The 18062-nt window shown below is 57.9% G+C and overlaps 2 protein-coding genes across 2 annotated transcripts; one reads left to right on the plus strand and one right to left on the minus strand.

Moving 5' to 3' along the window:
• Window positions 1-329: 329 nt before the first annotated feature.
• LOC107312645 (phosphatidylinositol 3,4,5-trisphosphate 5-phosphatase 2-like) lies at window positions 330-9408 on the minus strand. The gene is made up of 27 exons (XM_015860271.3): window positions 9284-9408; window positions 8756-9134; window positions 7926-7989; window positions 7388-7526; window positions 7168-7312; window positions 6779-6919; window positions 6585-6672; window positions 6286-6372; window positions 5954-6058; window positions 5753-5867; window positions 5499-5605; window positions 5118-5220; window positions 4611-4807; window positions 4417-4534; window positions 4240-4336; window positions 4019-4157; window positions 3848-3947; window positions 3472-3560; window positions 3168-3249; window positions 2996-3085; window positions 2809-2925; window positions 2572-2660; window positions 2360-2447; window positions 2137-2292; window positions 1981-2062; window positions 1465-1903; window positions 330-1265 (listed from the first exon to the last, which is right to left on the minus strand). The coding sequence occupies exons 2-27, from the start codon at window positions 8890-8892 to the stop codon at window positions 1050-1052; spliced, it is 3330 nt and encodes a 1109-aa protein (XP_015715757.2). The 5' UTR covers window positions 8893-9134; window positions 9284-9408; the 3' UTR covers window positions 330-1049.
• Window positions 9298-17961, plus strand: ARR3 (arrestin 3). Its single transcript, XM_085545965.1, has 21 exons — window positions 9298-9472; window positions 10044-10132; window positions 10473-10521; window positions 11558-11701; window positions 12243-12358; window positions 12458-12531; window positions 12740-12785; window positions 12878-12979; window positions 13289-13349; window positions 13463-13507; window positions 13735-13934; window positions 14028-14087; window positions 14266-14333; window positions 14632-14767; window positions 14882-14966; window positions 15072-15144; window positions 15608-15745; window positions 15877-15960; window positions 16254-16277; window positions 16385-16437; window positions 17604-17961. The coding sequence occupies exons 1-21, from the start codon at window positions 9298-9300 to the stop codon at window positions 17732-17734; spliced, it is 1953 nt and encodes a 650-aa protein (XP_085402091.1). The 3' UTR covers window positions 17735-17961.
• The last annotated feature ends 101 nt before the right edge of the window (window positions 17962-18062 follow it).

Genomic DNA, 18062 nt, shown 5'->3' on the forward strand with positions numbered 1-18062 from the left:
GGACCAAGTGCTCTCACCCACTGGGATCACGGCGCCTTGCTGATGGGAACCAGCCGCAACCCTTCTCCCGTGGGGACCACGCACCCTCAGCCCTGCGGACTCCGGCCTCTCTCCTTCGGGGACAGGATGGTATCGCAGCCCTGCGAGGCTCTCCTGGGGAGAAAGGCGGCCACTGCCACCTTGAGGCCGGCCCGGGCATCGTGTCCCTAAAGCGGGCAGCAGCAGCGGGGCCGCGCAGTGCCTGCGGTTCGGCAGCACGCAGATGCGTGCCGGGGCTCCCCATGGCTTGGCAGAGCAGACGGCTGTCATCACTGTGTGTACGCGCACACTTCAGCCTCCTCCAAACTTTATTCTGGGAGACAACGGTGTGGTGCACCCCATAGGACTCAGCCTCAAGGAGCAGCTGCTCCCTGGGGAACTCGGCCCCAGCCAGGCTGAGGCTGAAGGCTCATGGGCATTCAGGTCATCAAGGTCCAAACATCCAGTGGTCCCAATGTCCTGAGGGGCCTCAATGTGTCCTGTGTCCTCCTCCCTGCTTGTAGGGCTCAGCATGGTCTTTGCATTGCTTTGGGGAGGGAGGATGGTGACATACAGAGAAACCCCAAGAGCATCCATATAATGTCCATAGGAACAGTCTCAGGAAGTCTCAGGAAAGACTTCCCAGCAGAGGTGCAGCAGTCACTTCTTGCTTGGCCAGGTCCGTATCTGGGTGCTGGCAGTGGCCAGGTGAGATGCCAACAGTGCTGGCAAGGGATCAACCTTGGGACATCTCCAGTCCCATATGTTCAGGCTTAGGTGTTGGGTTTGGGGTGGGCTCAGTGCTGCCGGCTCCCCAAGGGGCTCCTATGCACTTTGCCACGGTGCAGGGATGTGTGCAGGGCTGAGCACCCCAGCTCCCATCATGTCTTGCTCAGTGCCATCACTGCACATGCAGCAAAAGAGACACTGTGCCAGGAAGCCACTAAGTGGGGACCCCAGGGTGTCCACGAAGATCTGGGGACACACACTGGGTCTATCTCCCCAGCCTCCTGCACCCTGCCTGGAGGGGTTCACCTCTCATCCTCCCTCAGGCACAGGGCTCTACTGGGGACCCTGGGGATACAAGTGCTGCCCTGCTCTGTGCCTGCTGCTGCCAGCTCCAGGGCTGGGGGGTACCTGAAGACCTCAGCGCTGTTCCAGCCATGTGCACACAGCCCTTCCTCATGCTGCTGCACTCCAACATGGTCTGGTCCAGTGCCAGCACTGCAGGACTTGTCACAGCACCACTGGGGAAAGAAGAACAAGGGAAGGCTTCAGCCCTGTGACAGCAGAAATGCCCACCTTGGTGGCCCCACCCTGCATGAACTGGGTGCCCCAGCACTGCCACCCCTCCAGCATTCCATGCCCCATTGGCAGCTCTACAAAGGGTCAGCATCCTGCTTCTGGGGATGGCCCTGTAGCCAAAAGCACATCCCATGGTTGTACCTCTTTGTGGTGGCCATGCTGGTGAGCACTCATCCCACGCCCCGGCACCTCCCGGTAGCGCGGTGGGGGTGGCTGAGGGGCACTGTGGCTCTGGTCCAGCAGCATTTGGTGGCTGCCCCCTTCACCCCTGGGGGCCATGCGGTCCAGGTGGTTCGGGGAGGTGGCCATGTGCAGCATTGTCAGCGAGCAGTCACCCCCCTCTGGCACATCCCTCACCAGGACAGCTGACTTGGGGCGCTTCTGCCTGCCCACACCAGGAGGGCTCAGCAGGGACCTGCAAGGTGAAGGCAAAGGGGCCTGTGCCTGGGGGGGACCCCGCATGGGGCTGTCCTCCTGTATGTCAGCACCCAATGCCCACGTGGCAGGCAGTCCCTCGAAGATGAAGTAGGCTGGGTTGGTGTAGCTGCTGGTCGCCTCTGGGAAGCTGCAGGGACGGCTCCTGCAGGGCACAGAATCACCAGGTTCAGCATCACCTGGGGATGGGGCATGGGGATGGTCCCCAGCCTGAGAGGGTACCTGAGGAGTGGCTTAGGGTACAGCGTGGAGTCCTCTGCTGGAGCATCCTCCTCCTCCTCCTCCTCCTCAAAGCTGATCCACTCTGCAGAGCACGGATGTGTCACTTCTCCCCATGCGGGCTCATGGCAGCAGTGGGATGACACGGTGGCACCTTACCATAGAGCCTTTCGCGGGTGCTGTGCCTGTCCTTGGGGACACGGACCTTCATCCAGCCCCTCATGGAGCCTGTCTCCTCGCCATGGTGGAAGAGGAAGGTCTCAAACTTCTGGGCCATGCTGTCAATCATCGACCGCATCGCGATGCAGCACTCGCCTGCACATGAAGTACAGTGAGCCCCACACCCAGCAGCACCCTGCTTGTGTCCCCATCCCATGCGCACCGTATGACTCGCAGCTCTCCATGCCCTTGATACTGAGGAGCAGGTGCTGGTCACCCAGGTACTCCAGGTCGGGCAGGATGGGGTTCAGCTGCACAAAGTGATAGGGGCAGGGTTGTAAAGTTTACCTCTGTCCTCAGGGGTGGTCACACCATGCAAGGTGGGAGGGGTGGGAATGAGATGGGAGGATGCTGAGCCCTCCCCGCTGTGCATACCACGGGCAGCTGCTTTGCTGACCAGCACATCCTGAGGAAGCCGGGGATGTCGCAGCTCTGCGAGGTGTTCTCCCCACTGCGCTGTGCCTCTGCCAGGGAAGAGCCATGGGGTCAGCTCCAGCCCCATGGGGACAGTTCCAGCCCTATGGGGACAGCTCCAGCCCCATGGGGACAGCTCCAGCCCCATGCCAGGCACTGACCCCCCCTGCCCTGCACTGCAGCCCCAGGACACCTCACCCTCCAGGCAGTAGGAGTGGAACTCGATGTAGCACTTGCTGCGGCTGGCAGTTTTGACAATCACCTCGATACTGTCCCATTCAATGCAGGCCAGGGGCTCAGGACCAGTGCCAGGAGCTGCAGGACATGAGGGTTCTCAATGGGGGCCAAGTCCTAGTGGGGACAGACCCCATCCTCTTGTCCTTACCCTTCTTGGGCACAAACTGCGATGTCACACCCACCTCAAAGGTGGCAAAGACGGGCGAGTGGTCACTGGTGACGATGTCATCAGTACAGCCTGGCAGGGGGAGAGGCAGCTGGTGGGCTGCCAGAGCCATAGGACTGCACCAGGCTCAGCCCCATCCCCAGGTGCCACTCACCATAGGAGCTGCAGACCAGGTGGGTCTCTGGGAGAGACTTCCAGAGGATGCGGTCACACCATGAGGGGACATTGATCCTCATCTAGGAAGGGGAAAAGAGCCACTATAGGTGTCCTTTTAGGTTCAGGATTCTTTTTCCCAGCCCTGCTTCTTCCTCACAACCCCCCCAAAAAAAAAAAGAAAAAAAAAAGCAAAGAGCAGCCCTAAAACTTCACCTTCTCTCAGGGGAGGGCTGAGCACCCTGTCCAGCACCATCCATTCTGCTGTCCCTACGCCCCATCTGTGTCCACGTGTAGGAACTCACCCCTGTGGTCTTGAACTTCTGCCACATGTAGTTGTCCCGGGAGCCCCGCTCATACCGGTAGGTGGGTGGGAAGGAGATGTCACCCTCACCTGGGAACAAACACACACACACACAGGTGACACGAGGCCAGTATCTCTGACCATCCCCAGAGGTGCAAACTGCTCCTATGCGGTCAGGCTCTGAGTGTCCCCATGCCCCAAGCTGTGGGGACGCTGCCCAGGAGAGGCTCATGATGCACATGACTTTCCCCCAGGCTTTTGGCACCTTGCACAGAGCCGTGCAGGGACACAGTGCTAGAGATGGCACTGGCAGAGAGCTGGAGGCCCCTGGGTGCCACTGGGGCAGGCAGCAAGCAGCTCAGCAAACCCGCACTCACGGAACTGCAGGAACACCTTGTTCTTCTCCCGCTCCAGGTTGAGTTGGTCCATGGCAAGGAGGATGTCAAACTCCTTCTTAGTGACATGGGTCAGGACATCCTGAGCAGGCACAGGAGGAGCAGTCAGCACTGGTCCTGGCACCCTGAGCCCAGCTCCCCATGGACACACACCTGCACATCCATGTTTAGGCGGTAGTTGAGATCCCCGAACCAGAAGAGGTGGGTGAAGCGCAGTGTGAGGTCGAAGGCACCGAGCCGTTTGTCACCCAGTGCCAGCGAGCGCAGGATGTCACTGTAGTTCTGGTTCCTCCTGTGCCATGCAGAGGAGGATATCGTGGGGTCACCCCTTGCCCCTGAGGTGGCACCTGCCCACCCCATGGTGTCCCCATCACCTGTGGGTCTTCTCGCTGCCCGAGGCCAGGTGGCAGTTGACAAAACCAAAGGATGTCCCATTGAAAAGAAAGGAGACACCCACAGCCCCCTTGTTCCCTGTGGGGACATAGAGCTCAGGGGGCACAGAAGTGCCATGGGGCAGCTGCCCCAGCTCAGTATCCCCATCTCTTCCCTACCCAGAGTGTTGGCAATCCCTGTTTTGACGCTGGAGGTGTGGACATGGCTGATGCGCCGCTTGTGCTCTGGCTTCACCAGCACCACCATCTTGATGCTCCAGAGACTCTGCAGGGCCACCTGTGGGATGGGACAGTCAGCCCGCCCACCCCCACAACACAGGAAGCCAAAGCATCCCCAGAAGTTGGCTGTTTACCACTTGGTAGTCAATGGCCATCAGCGTCTTCAGGGATGCACGCAGGAACTCAACCCACTCGCGGTCACCCAGGGAGTTCTCCTGTGTGCCGATGACGTAGATGTCATGCGGGATGCAGGTGGTGGTCTCGTCCTGTGTGTGTCCCAAGCCCCTCGAGGTCAGCCAGGAGGCGAGGGAGCGGGGTGGTGGTGTGCTGCCTGGGGATGGGCACAGTGGGTGACTGCCTCGCACCCTCCTTCACCCCAATACCCTCTGGGGATGGGAAGCATCACACCCATGCACATCTCAGACCTGTGAAGCCCTCCAGGGATTCATGTCTCCAACAGCAATGGGGCAAGAAAGCTCCAAATCCCAAATGTCCATAATGGGGTCTTCCCTCCCACTGAAGACCAACTCACACATTGCCCATCCTAAGGCAGCTCCCTGCAGACCCTTCCCAAGTGTCCCAGGTTTGCAGTGGGCTGTGAAGATCCCCCTAGATGACAGGACCTCATCCAGGTCCCTTACCCATGTTCCATGTCCCAACATAAACCGAGATGAGGTCAGGTTCATCCAGGTTGGAGTGTTGGATCTTCATCAGCTGCAGCAGCTGGCAAAAGGCTTCTCGCTTCTGGGGGCAACACAGGGGGCTCAGGGCACATACAGGGGGTTGGGGGTTTCAGGGGGTGGACCCAGGTGTAGGGGAGCACTGAAGCCTCAAAGGCAGACGGGGTCAGGGAGACAACAGCACCCAGGTGTCAGAGCTGACAGAGGGCTGGCCTTGACCTCAAGAGCACCTATTCCCTGCATGGCTAAAGAATGGCTCTGTATTCCCAAAACTGCATCCCTGAGGGGGTGGGGGGTGAGGGTCTGGGGGCATCCCCCCACAGAGCCATCCATGTTGCACACCTTTGCACTGGGGAAGACAATGTCCTTGCTCAGGCTCCTCTGCATGTCACGGTTGTACACCAGCCTCACCTTGCTCTGCATGCTCTGGTACTTGATCAGCTGCAGGACTAAATGTGGGGCATGAGAAGTGCAGGAGGACCCCCTGTCCCATGGCACATGGCATGGGGCAGAGCTCGGCATGCAGCCCACCCCATGGAGTCAGGCCCAGCCCAGCAAATGCCGCATGTAGAGAACTGGGGGCAGCAGCCCCTTACTTTTGTCCTGTGGGATGACCTCCTCTGGGGACCCACTGCCCCTCTTGGTGATGGTCACTGTGCCCTCCTCCACATCCACCATCAAGGCTGTGCGCTGGGACTTGCCCACCTTCACCTGCAGCATGGACAGGGGGTTCCTGGGCCAGCCCCCACCCATAGGTGACAAAGACACCATGGCCACACTGTGTGCCCTATCCCCACCTCGAAGCACTGTGTGGCCATGGACTTGGTGTCTGGAGGCAGGGCTGCAGGGCTGGGCAGTTCCACGTTGTGCCATGACACCGTGTCATGCACTGACATCAGCACCTGCCAGCAGGAGGAGAGAGAGATGGGGATGTGGTGGGTGACAGCCTGGGTGTGGCTGAGGTGCCCAGATTGGGGAGATGCTGTCACTGGGAGTATGGAGAAAGGGGCCCTGAGCACAGGGAGAGGCTGAGGGTGCATGGCTGTGCAGCTGAGCAGCAAGTTGCTGGAGGGATTAATTAGCTGAGGAGTTGGCCAAGCACAGCAAGGAGCTGGCAGCATGTGGGCACCTTCTTCTCCAGTGATGACAGCAAGTGGTTGACAGCTGAGATCTTGCTGAGGAGCAGCTCCAGGTCAGGATTGCTGGCCAGAAAACCCTGGGGAGGAGGACTGGTGCTGCTGCTGTGTTCAGGATGTGCCCAAGGCAGGGACCCACTCCCCCCTCCTGCACTGAGAACACATAACTCCTTGTCCCCAGTGGGGACTTCATCCACTCCTCTGTGCTCAGAGAGCACCACAGGGCCTGCAGCAGCCTCAGGCACCAAAACCACCCATACCCCCTGCAGTGGGATGAGCCCATGGCACTCACCTGGTCCCTGGCCGGACTGCGTGGGGACACGGGGGGTTCAAACACTCTGGCCAGGGTCTCCAGCCCTGCCAGCGTGAAGTCAATCTCACTGCAGAGAGACAAAGGAACACGAGGGCTGGAGATGCACAGGGACAGGGACAAGCAGATGGCCCCTCAGCCCTGCCCTCCTCCTGCCATCCCCATGTGCCACTCACCTGTGCAGTGCCTGGCAGGCAGTGACAAGAGCAGCACTGAGATGGCGCAGCTGCGGGTGCCCACTGCACAGTGTAGCCAGGTCCAGTGGCAGGTGCTGTGCCAGGTAGTCAGCCATGAAGCCCATGAAGTCACTGGATGGGCTGCAAGGAGGGGCAGTGGCTGGGAGCGGAGGTGCCCGGGCTCAGAGAGGTGCCAGCCATGGGCACGGCACTCAGGATTTGGAAACCACAGGGAAAGGCATTTTGTGCCCTTCTCCAGCTCCAGCATGAGCAGGGCTGGGTGTGGGCAGCCACCCATTAGAACATACCCTTGGTCTTGTGTTCTTGGGATGTGCCACCTCCACCCTGCTATGCTGTGCCCACCCCATTGCCCCTGAGGAGCACGTTACCTGCTATGAACCTGCTCCTGAAGCCTCAGCTGCAGCTGCTGTGAGATGTGGGGATGGGTGGGGGGAGCACCAGGCCCTGTGCTCCCCCCATTAACCCTGGTGGGCACCACGCTGCCCACATGGCCACCTCTTCCATCCTCCCCATCTGCGGGCACAGATCCCAGCTCAGCACCATCACCTCTCTGCCGGCAGCCCCAACCCTTTGCCCCCATGCTCTCACCAGAGTCTTCATTGGCTGCTTCCCGGAGCCGGTGCACAGGGTAGAGCAGAGGTGTCACCAACCCATTGTTGGGCTGCTGGTAGGCACTGATCAGCTCAGGGAGGCTCCGGAAGCACTTGGCCTGAATGCCCTGAATGCTCTGGGGGGCAGAGAAGATGGTGGCCACCGTATCCCCCCATCCACAAGCCAAACACCTCCAGCCAGGTTCATAGCTAGGGTGGGCGGCGGGGGGATGCTCTGCACAGTCTCACAGCAGGGATAGTGACAGAGAGGGGACAACATTTTCACTAAGCCTCCCCCAGATGCAGCAGCAGTGGGTGGCCGTGGGGATACCCGTGTGGCATCGTTCCCAGGCGGCTGCGCTGCAGAAAGGGTCTGTGCAAAGCTCACACATCCTGTGCTGCTGCACTTATGCAAAAAGCAAACCACACCGCCCGCTACGTGCAAGAAGCTGCAGGCTGCACCTCGCTGTGTGCTGTGCAGAAGTTGGAGGTGGGGGTGAATGCCCCCTTCCCTGAGCACTGCTTCCCGCACCCACCTGGACAGAGAGCAGCCCTTCACTGTTGGGCAGGATGCGGTAGGTGTGGACGTGCCGCTGGAACCTACGGGAGAGCAGAGCATCTGCACCATGTGCACTCTGCAGGCAGAGGAACTGAGCTCCTGCTTTGGGTAATGAAGCTGTTGCCTTGTGCCTGTCCCAGGGTGCCCCGTGCCCCATGCTCCCCAGCATCATGTGTTTCCCTTTTGTACCATGCACCTGGCCAGGAAAGCCACAGGGAACCAGGGGGCATCCATCCAAACCCACAGAAGCACTGCCCATACATTTGCAGCGCATCTGAGCAGTATGTCCCTCAGTTGTAGGGATGATCCACCCCAGCCCCAACCCCACGCCTCCACCAGCAGCACCTGAAGGTGCTGGGGCTGCTCAAACTGGCAGCTGAGAAGTTAACAGCAGGACCTGTGGTCCGGATGCTGGCGCGACAGAGGTTGAACACAGAGGTGATGTTTGTATTCACACAGAGAGGGCTGTGCTGGCTGCTTCCTTCACCCCACGCAGGGGCCAGCCAGGCACCCAGATGCACCTGAATGTGAGCAGCCCCACAGGGCACAGCATGATGCTCCATGGATGTGGGGTGGGAGCTACACAGGGCCCCCCGCCCCAGACTGAGCTGGGCATCATCAAAAAAGCACCATCACAGACAGCTGTGCAAAGCAGAAGTGGTTGCTGCACCCTGCACACATCCTTTTTGCTGTTGAATGATTTGCAGCCCCAACCTTGCCTTGCTGTCATGCTGCACCATCCCCCCACCCTGCTGCACGGACTGGGGACAAGAAAGAAGCAAAGAGCAGAAATAAGGTAGAACTCACAGGAGGCACAGGGCGTACGCCCCTGCAATGGACTCACTGTCCCGCACCAGGAAGCAGCCATCCCGCCCAGCCTTGGCCAGCAGATCTTCAGCCACCACCCTGCTGATGTCCTGGTGGTACCAGCTTGCTGCTGCCATTCTTATGGGTGGCACAATGTCAGCTGCACTGCGTTGTGTCCCCCACTCCACATGGGCTGATTGCCAAGGAAGGTGAAGGTGGGAGCCCAGAGGCTGGGGGTCCCGACGGGTGATGTGCAGCTCCTGCTCATAGGGTGCCCCACATTGATCCCCCCAGCTGGGCAGTGCAGCAGGAGTGGATCTGGGAGGGCCGTGGGGTGAAGCTGGGGGTCTGGGTGCTCCGCATCATGGGTGGCTGCAGTCTGCAGTGTGCAGGGGGGCAGAGAGAGGCAGATCAGGGACCCACGGCAGCATCACCCCACCAGCATCCTGCCCTGCTGCACCAGGAACATGAGGCCACACAGGCATCCCAGTGGCACATGGAACCCCGTATGTCACCAGAGGTACTCACCGTCCCTCGCAGACATGACACTGCACACCCTGTGCCCCCACTGCCCGTCCCCTGCAGCCAGGCCCACGGCTCGCCGTCCCCGCTCTGCACTGCTGTGCTTGCCCACACTCTTCCTCCTTTATGCTCTGCACACTCCACATCTGGGACAGCCTCCTTGCTCCTCCTCCCACTCTAGCCCTGCTCACAGGGGTAAGCCAGCAGCCATGCAGGGCACTGAGAACAATGGGGGCTTCCCAAGCACAGGGGTCCCACCACCACCCTGCTCCCATCCAAGCCCAGAGTCCCACCCCTCAGTTGTACCCAGCAGAGGGGATGGAGAGCTGCATGGCATCACTGCACTGCACCAGAGCTGGCAGTGATGGGGATACTGCTGCAATGTGGGGCTGAGCTCCAGCCATGCAGAGATGGTGATAATGTGGGCACTGGGTGGATGAGAAATGTAGGAATCCACTGCTGCATTCATTAACTCTGCTTGGGGGTGTCCCAGCTTCAGAGAAAAGGGATGTGAGAGGCTCAGGAAGGGCACGGGGACCATCACACTGAGGTTTTGCCCCTTGTGCCATGCAGTAAGCAGACCCCACGTGCCAGGAGCTGTGCAGGGCAGCTGCCAACAGGGCTGTGTTAGGGTGATTAGCACCACAGCACTGTTAATTACAGACAAGCTGCAGCCACCATCTGCTGCAGGAGAGACAGAATGGGGGCTTCACCACCCACGCCAGCCTGGCTCCTCCCTGCTCTTTGCACGATTTACTCCGGGCAGTTTACAAGACTGGCACGTGGGCACACCCTGCAGCAAGCAGCACCAGGCACAAGGATGTCCCCACCACCCTCTGCACTAACCTCTCCAAGGTATCCCCTTGAGCTCCTGGAGCTCAGGAGGAACCTGGCCAACTCAAGTGGCTACCACCTGGTTTGGGGCTGGCAACTGTAGGCCAGTGGCATTCCCATCCCTCAGCCCATCCCAAGGGCAGCTGCATGGCATGGAGCAGTGACCAAGGACTCTACCACCTGGAGACCCTCTCCCACCAGTGCAGCTCCAGGCTGTTACTTAACCATTCCCGTGGCTGTGGGTCTGGCGGCAGGCAGGATTAGTGCTGACCACAGTGCCTAATCCAGCTCAGGGCAGGAAGGCACAGCACTGCCAGAGGCTTTGGGATATCATTGCTGTTTGTCTGTCTGCACCCATCAGATCATCCTGTGTGCACGAGTGGAGCTGCACGCAGCATGGGGACCCACAGGTAAGGCTTTGTGATGTTCATCAAATAGGAGAAAGGCAACACTCAGGGACAGGGTGGCTGCAGAGCCCAGTGTCCCATCGCCCATGCTGCAGCCACACTGAGACGAGTAGCCACCCAGGTGGGGCTGCACCCAGACCTCCACCACTGGGAAGGTCACAGTTCACGTGGCCCCTGCCCTTGGTAGAAATAGTGCCTGCTAATCTGCAGCGTAAGCAGCTCTGTGCATGCAATTAAAGAGATCACAAGTCCCAGCCCCTGTCAGCACGTGCTGGCAGCCACAGCCCCGCACTGCTGTGTGCTCAGTGGGGTGGTGGTGGGGTATTCCATCCTCACCGCCTGTGTGCATGTCCCCACGCTGCAGGATGGCTGTTGCCAACATGGACCCACTTGATGTCTTCACAGTTCTCTTATTTGCAGATGTGCATCCTGAATTAACAACACATTGACCAGGTCAGGTGAGGCCAGCCTGCAACGTTATGAAATGACCACAGGACAAAGCATGGTGAGGGAGCAGCCATCATGGGTGTGTTCACACCATCTCCACTGTTCCTGTGCCTCCTCCCTTGGGTTCCTATTCTCCTTCCACTACCTGTCTGTGTGCTGAGGGCAGGACCAGGGGGGCAGGGATGCACCCACCACTCTCTGCCCAGGGACTGATCCAGTGTCCAAGGGGCTCAAGGTCCTTTCCAAGGTGGCACAGCTGGCCCATACCCACAGCAGGATTTAGGAGGTGCCTGGCCCCATCATGGCAGCCCTGCAGGGCACACAAGGGAGGAACCCAACCAGGCAGCCCCTTCCCTGCCTTCCGCTGTCCCCATCAACCACCATGTGAGGATCTGCACCTTGCCTGCCAGGCACTTCCACCCCAATTACCATCACTTCACCCCTAAGCTTTACCAATCTCCATAATCTGCTTTCCCAGGGCTCCAGTCACCACCCCATTTATAGCCCACTCTTACTCAGAAAGCATCTCCCTGGTTAAGAAACTAATAGGATTCCAGCCCCAAAATACCTTTCCCATGGTGCGCACACACAGCGCACCCCCAGCCAAAGCCTGGTGGGCGAGATCCGGGGCGGGAGCAGGTGGCTATAAGAGGCCACAGAGCTGGGAGCAGCCGTGCTGAGCCAGTGGCAGCAGAACAAGCAGGAGAGGAAGAGGAGAGCGTGCATTTGACCTCAGGTGAGTGTTGCTGTGCTGAATGGGCAGGGATGTCAGTGCTGGAGTGGGGGCTGGAAGGAGGGATGGCTGGGGCTGGGTGGGTTTTAGTGTAGGTGTAGGCACCCTTAGCACAGGAGGGCTTGGCCAAGCCAGGGATCCCAGTGCCCACTCTTGGAGCTCTGGCACACAAAGGAAGGCTTCAGCTCTTCCCTCCTTTCTCTCCTTTCATCCTCCCTTTCCCCATCACCCAAATCCTGCTCCCTCAGTGCTGCTGTTCCCAAGGAACCCTGTAGATGAGGATTGCCCAAGACCCACAGCCCACATGAGGCCATCCCAGAACCCATGTATGGGACTGATGCCTTGTTTTCCCATCATCATCTTCCCTCCACTCCCTCCCTTCTGCTTTTTCCCTTCTCTCCACCATCACCAGTTACATAAAGGGGTGATTCTGCCCACACGCCCCTGGGGCTTAAAATCTTGCCTGCCCTTAAGCCCGGCTAATGTCAGAGCTGCCTAAGTTTAAGAAGCAGAGCTCATCCCTTCTGATCTCCCTACAAATCAGCCAACAATCAGCAAGATATTTGCAGTTTAATTCTGGACACTGGGGTTGAGCAAGCAAAAGGCAGCAGCCCCCGAGGGGAGCTCAGTCCTGTCCCACTACTGGCTCTGGGGCTGTTGGTGAGTGTGGGATGGGGCTCTGAATGGCTCTGGGCTCCCCTGCTCATGGTTTCCTCACTCTCTCATGAGTGAGGACAATGAGCATGTTCCTCCTGGTAGGTGATGGCAGCAAATTTCCAGCAGCTGCAGTCTCCAGGAGCTCCACCACTGGGGCGTACCCCCAACTATACAAGGTCCTGAGCAAGCATGGCAGCCCTGGATGCAAATAGAGCATCTGAGCCCTGCTGAGCCTTCTGTCATGCTGATCACAGTGCCAAACCCCAGGAGGGCCACTGCCCTCCTGCAGTACTGTGGCATGAGAACCATTGAGTCCCTATTGTTGGTGATGGCCAACAGGTCTCCTGTTCCCACCTCCAGCATTTCCCCCATCTCTCCCTGCAGGTTCCTGGCTGCGTGGCACCTGACTTACAATGGCAGACGGATCAAAGTAAGTTGAAGGCCACATGCTGATGGTCTGAGCTGTGAGCCCGTGGGACACTGAATCCCAAGGCTGGGACATATCTGTCTGCCTGGGCACAGCTCCTGAGGATGCTCCTCTCTGGGGCAGCGCTGCCCACAGCCTCACCACTGTCTGTGTGCTTTTCCTGCAGGGTATTCAAGAAGACCAGCCCCAATGGGAAGGTGAGTCTATTGGGCATGTATGGGTCTGTCCCCAGCATGGGTGAGCTGATGGTGCCCCATGTGGGGGCTTCCCCTCAGTATGGGGGCAGGGGATGAAGCCTAGGTTGCCATTCCCTTTGCAACCTCCTGGTTCCCCTGTGCCTGTTATGGTGCCATCACCGGGATCACTTTTCAAAGCAAGTGTTCTAAAAAGCACACACAATTCCTACAATGGGATGCCCACTCCTTCACACCAAACACCTGCAGCATCACAGAGCTCAGCACCCACTAACCTGATGCATTGTTTCCATTTTCCATGGGCACCTCCAGCTTTCCATCTACTTGGGGAAGAGGGACTTTGTGGATCACGTGGAGTCAGTGGATTCTGTGGGTGAGTGGGGTCCCCAGGGTGTGGGGGGAAGTGAGTGGCCTTAAACATCATGAAGACCTTCCCTCACACCAGCATGCTCAGTTCACCACCCCCTTCTCTCCTGTTATTTGCAGATGGCGTCTGCCTCATCGACCCAGAGTACCTGAAGGACAGAAAAGGTATTAAGGCACAATAACCCATGTTACACAGGGCAGGGACACAAGCCCTGTAGGTAGCCATACCTCGAAGAGATCTGATGAATCTTGTTAACTTTATACTCAGTGTCTGAGATCTGCTTTTAATGTCAACGAGTTATAAACACAGCTTGTCTTTCTTTCTTCCTTTCCCAACCCTTCCCCCATGCCTTTCCCTCCTCACACCCCTCCATTCTCACCCCATGCCCCAGTGTATGTGACTCTCACGTGCGCCTTTCGCTACGGCCGAGATGACCTGGATGTCATTGGACTGACCTTCAGGAAGGACCTCTATGTCCTGACCACGCAGATCTTCCCACCGGTGCCTGAGCAGGTGCCCAAGACCCTCACCACTCTACAGGAGAAGCTGCTGAAGAAGCTCGGCGAGAACGCCTACCCCTTCACCTTTGAGGTAGGATTGGGTTGGTGCTTCCCAACCACACATCTCTATGGGGATCATTCTTGGGCACGCTCTCTGTCTTCTCTCTGTCTCTGTTCTGCCCAGGTTGCCACCAACTTGCCCTGCTCGGTCACCCTCCAGCCAGGACCAGATGATGTGGGAAAGGTCAGATGCTGTTCCAGCCTATCCCCAGGCTGTTTCTCACTCATGGGGAAGAGGTTGGAAGGGATGGACAGCTGGAAGCAGGGCTGGGATCTGTAGGGATGTGGTGGGGAAAGGGGGGGGAACAAATCTGAACCTTGTGCAGCTCAGGGCCTCTTTGTAACCCAACATGTCCTCCCAGGCCTGCGGCGTGGACTTCGAGGTCAAAGGGTTTTGTGCTGAAAACCTGGAGGAGAAGATTCACAAGCGGTATTTGAGGGGGACCCTCATCCTTTTCCACTGCCCTGAAACTGAACAGCTGTACCATTTGGGGGTGATCACCTCAGGAGCTGGGCCGAGGCAGCAATGCCTGCCTGTGTCATGTTTGGGTTGGGGACACTGCCTGAAGAAAGGGAAACAGTGCCTATGCCTGCACCTACCCCATTCTAAGATCAGCTTGTAGACTGCACTGTTTGAATGGAGGAAATATGATTCCCCCATAGACAAGCCATGTGTGCCCAGGGAGGCCAAGGGGGAAGCCAAGGGGTGACAGCTTTTCGCCCTGCAGGAACTCAGTGCGCCTCGTCATCCGCAAGATCCAGTTTGCACCCATGAAGACAGGCCCTGGGCCCAAGTCAGAGACCACCCGGCAGTTCATGATGTCTGACAAGCCCCTCCACCTTGAGGCCAGCTTAGAAAAGGAGGTCAGTGTAGGGCTGTTCCCATCTCCTGCATGTTCCCAGTGATGGGGACCAGGAATTCTTTGTCCCCAATCCCACTTGCTGGCCACATGATTGAGCTTCAATCAATCACTGCAGATCTTCTACCACGGAGAACCCATCAACGTGACCGTCAATATCAACAACACTACCAACAAGATCGTGAAAAAAATTAAGATTGCAGGTGAGTGGAGTTGTCCCCAGCACCACTGCTTTAGGTTGGAGATGGGGAACGTGGGCCTGGGTCTCTGCCACCATGCCAATGCTGTTCCTTCCTGTCTGCCTCCAGTTGATCAGATCACAGATGTGGTTCTCTATTCACTGGATAAATACTCGAAGACTGTGTGCATGGAGGAGATCAAGTGAGTATAAAGGAGCTGGCAGACAGAGCAGGGAGGGAGAGAAAGAGAAGTAGGCGGTGATGATGGTTTTACCACTGAGCAAGATCAGGGTTAGAAGTGCAAATGTGAGGAAGCAGAGGAGAGGGAAGGCTGCAGACACTGAGACCCCAGCTTGAGCCTGGGGATGTCCCTGGCGGAACATGCACAGCTGTCCCCAGGCTTCTTCCTCTCCCCGTTTTGCATCTTGAGCCCGGACACAGTCAGAGGAGGTCTCTGTGCTCCTGAGGGGTGACAGAGCAAAGGTGGGAAGGAAGAAAAAAAAAACCAAGTGGTTGTGGGAAGGAAGAAAAGGAGGAAATGAGCCCAGGCAGCTGCACGGGGAGGGGAGGATGGGGCAGGAAGGGCATCACACTGGCGCGGTGCTGAACACCCATCAGGGGGTGCTGGGTGCTCACTCTGAGCTCTCCTCTCCTGACCCTTCCAGTGAGAATGTGGCAGCCAACTCCACCTTCTCCAAAACATACTCTGTCACCCCCACACTCTCGGCCAACCGTGAGAAGCGAGGCCTGGCTCTTGATGGCAAGCTCAAGCACGAGGACACCAACCTGGCCTCCACCACCATGTAAGAGCCTCTGCATCTACCAGAGGTGCACTGGGAGCAAATCTCAGCTCAGGCACCTCAAATGGCCCCCAGAAGCTGTGGCCTGGGGGGGGTTGGCTGCATCTCACAGCTCTGCTCTGCCTCTCTCCTAGCCTGAGACCTGGCATGGACAAGGAGGTGCTGGGGATCCTGGTGTCCTATAAAGTGAAGGTCAACCTGGTGGTGTCCCGAGGAGGGTGAGCTCTGTGGGGGTGGGTGGCGGTACGACCCTCTTGGGTCGTGCCGTGGGACCTTGTTCCACTGGGCTGGTGACAAGGGGATGGATGCAATGAGAAGGAGCTCATGCTGTGGGCTCCTTTCTCCCCACCCATTTCCGAGGACTGTGGGGACAGCTGAGGTCCACATCATCCCCTTTGTCTCCATCACTACTGCCCTTCACTGATTATAAAGCATTTGATTTCAAAGCAAAAGACCGACACCCTTCTCTTCTTCCTTTGCTGATTAATTTCCCTTCTCTCCATGGCCACAGCATCTTGGGGGATCTCACTTCCAGGTAAGGAGGGAGCTGCCCACAGTGCTCAATGCCAGCACAGTGTGGAGCTAGGGTCAGCATGGTGCAGCACTGGGTGGGTTCACTGAAGGAAGTGCTTCTCCTTCCAGTGATGTTGGCGTTGAGCTGCCCATCATCCTGATGCACCCAAAGCCTGCGGACGGTGAGTAGCACCTGACATGCTGCAGAAACAACAGGGAAGAAAAGGTAGTTCCTGTTCAGCGGGGAACTGATAGGACCGATGGCCCTGGGAAGTCCCAATGGTTGGATGAAGTGCCCCAGAAAATGAGGCATGTGTGACTCATCAGCCACACGCTGCTCAGTACCAGACAGTGTGCAGGAGGAGCAGCTCCACTCCCTGCTGCCACCCACCCACCCACAGCTGACTGTCCAGAAAAGCACCTGAGGATTCAGATGTCTGCTGAATGTCATTTCTGTACTAACTGGCACACATCTCTGTTTCAATCCCTGCCTTCCCATGCTGTGCTTATAAATGGACTACACAGATAAACCAAGGTAAGTTTACTTAGAGCCTCAGACTGTATTTCATCCAACACACAAATCACATAAACCCATCACAGATAATGTTCTGCTCCATTCCATTTTGGGTGATGGGGGTGTTCTTGAATTAGAACATCCACACCAGCAAGCCTTGTGCATATAACACAGCAGACAGCATGGCATCCCCTACAGCGGCACACACAACAGGCTGGGGGTTGTAGGCCTATTCCTGGCAGCCATGGCTATCAGCTGGTCCCACAGCTCTCACAGCCCCAAGGATCTCATTCTGTGTTTGGTAACACGCTGCACTGGGGCACGAGCATGGGGGTACTGGGCCTGGGAACTCAGTCTGCAACTGTGGGGCTCTGATGCTGCAGGCCAGCACTATCTCAGCTCAGCAAGGACACAGAGGCTTACAGTAAAGAAAACTTCTTGGTTTGCCCCCACCACAACACCCTGTAGATTTCACTAGGTCGTTCATTATTCACACACTCTTGGAATCACTTTTGCTGATTCTTCATTTGCTGACTCTTCATTTCCATCTATTCCTTCTGTGGCTCCCCCTTGCTGCCATCCACTTGTCTTTTGCAAGAAGGTAACTAATCTCTTCCTTACCACTTCAGCTCCTTTCCCCTCATTTTTCCCCTTGATAATGTAAAACGCTGCCTTGAATTAAACCACCCAAAGCTGCTGACTCTCCCCTGGAGCCCAGCACCAGCTCTTGAGCCACCCCAGTTTGTGCCCAGCAGCGGAGCTGCAGGGTTGCTGCAGCAGGAGCTGGATTTGGGGTGGGATTTAACCATTCTAATCACACCTCCCTCCTTGCAGCGAGGAGGACATCGTCATCGAGGAGTTCGCTCGCCAGAAGCTCAAAGGAGAGAAAGACGATGAGGATGAGAAGGAGGAGGGCGAGAAGGAGGAGAGCTGAGCTGCTGCAATGGAGGCACCGGCGGATGTAGACCATGATAGCACCCCAACCCCTGCCTGCCCCGACCCCTGCCTGCCCCATAGGTGCACTCGGGCTGTTATTAGGCCCCACCGCCCACACTGAGCGCGGAGCTCCGGCGCTCGCACGGCCCAGCAGCGGCCCCGGGCGCTGTGTCGTTTGTCTCCGGGCTGAATTACGATATGTATTCGGTGTGTTTATAAATAAACCGACACGAAACGGGAAACAGACCCGCTTTGTTGGATGGCTGTAATAACGTTAGGCTCGAGCCCGCCGCACGCCGCTAGGGGGCGCAGGGCGGCGCCGGTGACGCCATCGAGGCGGCGGCGGAAGTGACGCCA

The sequence above is a fragment of the Coturnix japonica genome, chromosome 4 (genome assembly GCF_054131305.1).
Source record: "Coturnix japonica strain WE chromosome 4, WE-NBRP24, whole genome shotgun sequence".
Classification (NCBI taxonomy): domain Eukaryota; kingdom Metazoa; phylum Chordata; class Aves; order Galliformes; family Phasianidae; genus Coturnix; species Coturnix japonica.

Coding starts and splice junctions, on each gene's coding strand:
- LOC107312645 (XM_015860271.3), bottom strand. CDS start 8,892: ATGGCAGCAGCAAGCTGGTACCACCAGGACATCAGCAGGGTGGTGGCT. Junction 7,527..7,925: donor AAGGGCTGCTCTCTGTCCAG/GTGGGTGCGGGA, acceptor TCTGCCCCCCAG/AGCATTCAGGGCATTCAGGC. Junction 1,904..1,980: donor TACCCTAAGCCACTCCTCAG/GTACCCTCTCAG, acceptor TGTGCCCTGCAG/GAGCCGTCCCTGCAGCTTCC.
- ARR3 (XM_085545965.1), top strand. CDS start 9,298: ATGACACTGCACACCCTGTGCCCCCACTGCCCGTCCCCTGCAGCCAGG. Junction 11,702..12,242: donor GAGCGTGCATTTGACCTCAG/GTGAGTGTTGCT, acceptor CCTACAAATCAG/CCAACAATCAGCAAGATATT. Junction 15,746..15,876: donor AACCTGGCCTCCACCACCAT/GTAAGAGCCTCT, acceptor CCTCTCTCCTAG/CCTGAGACCTGGCATGGACA.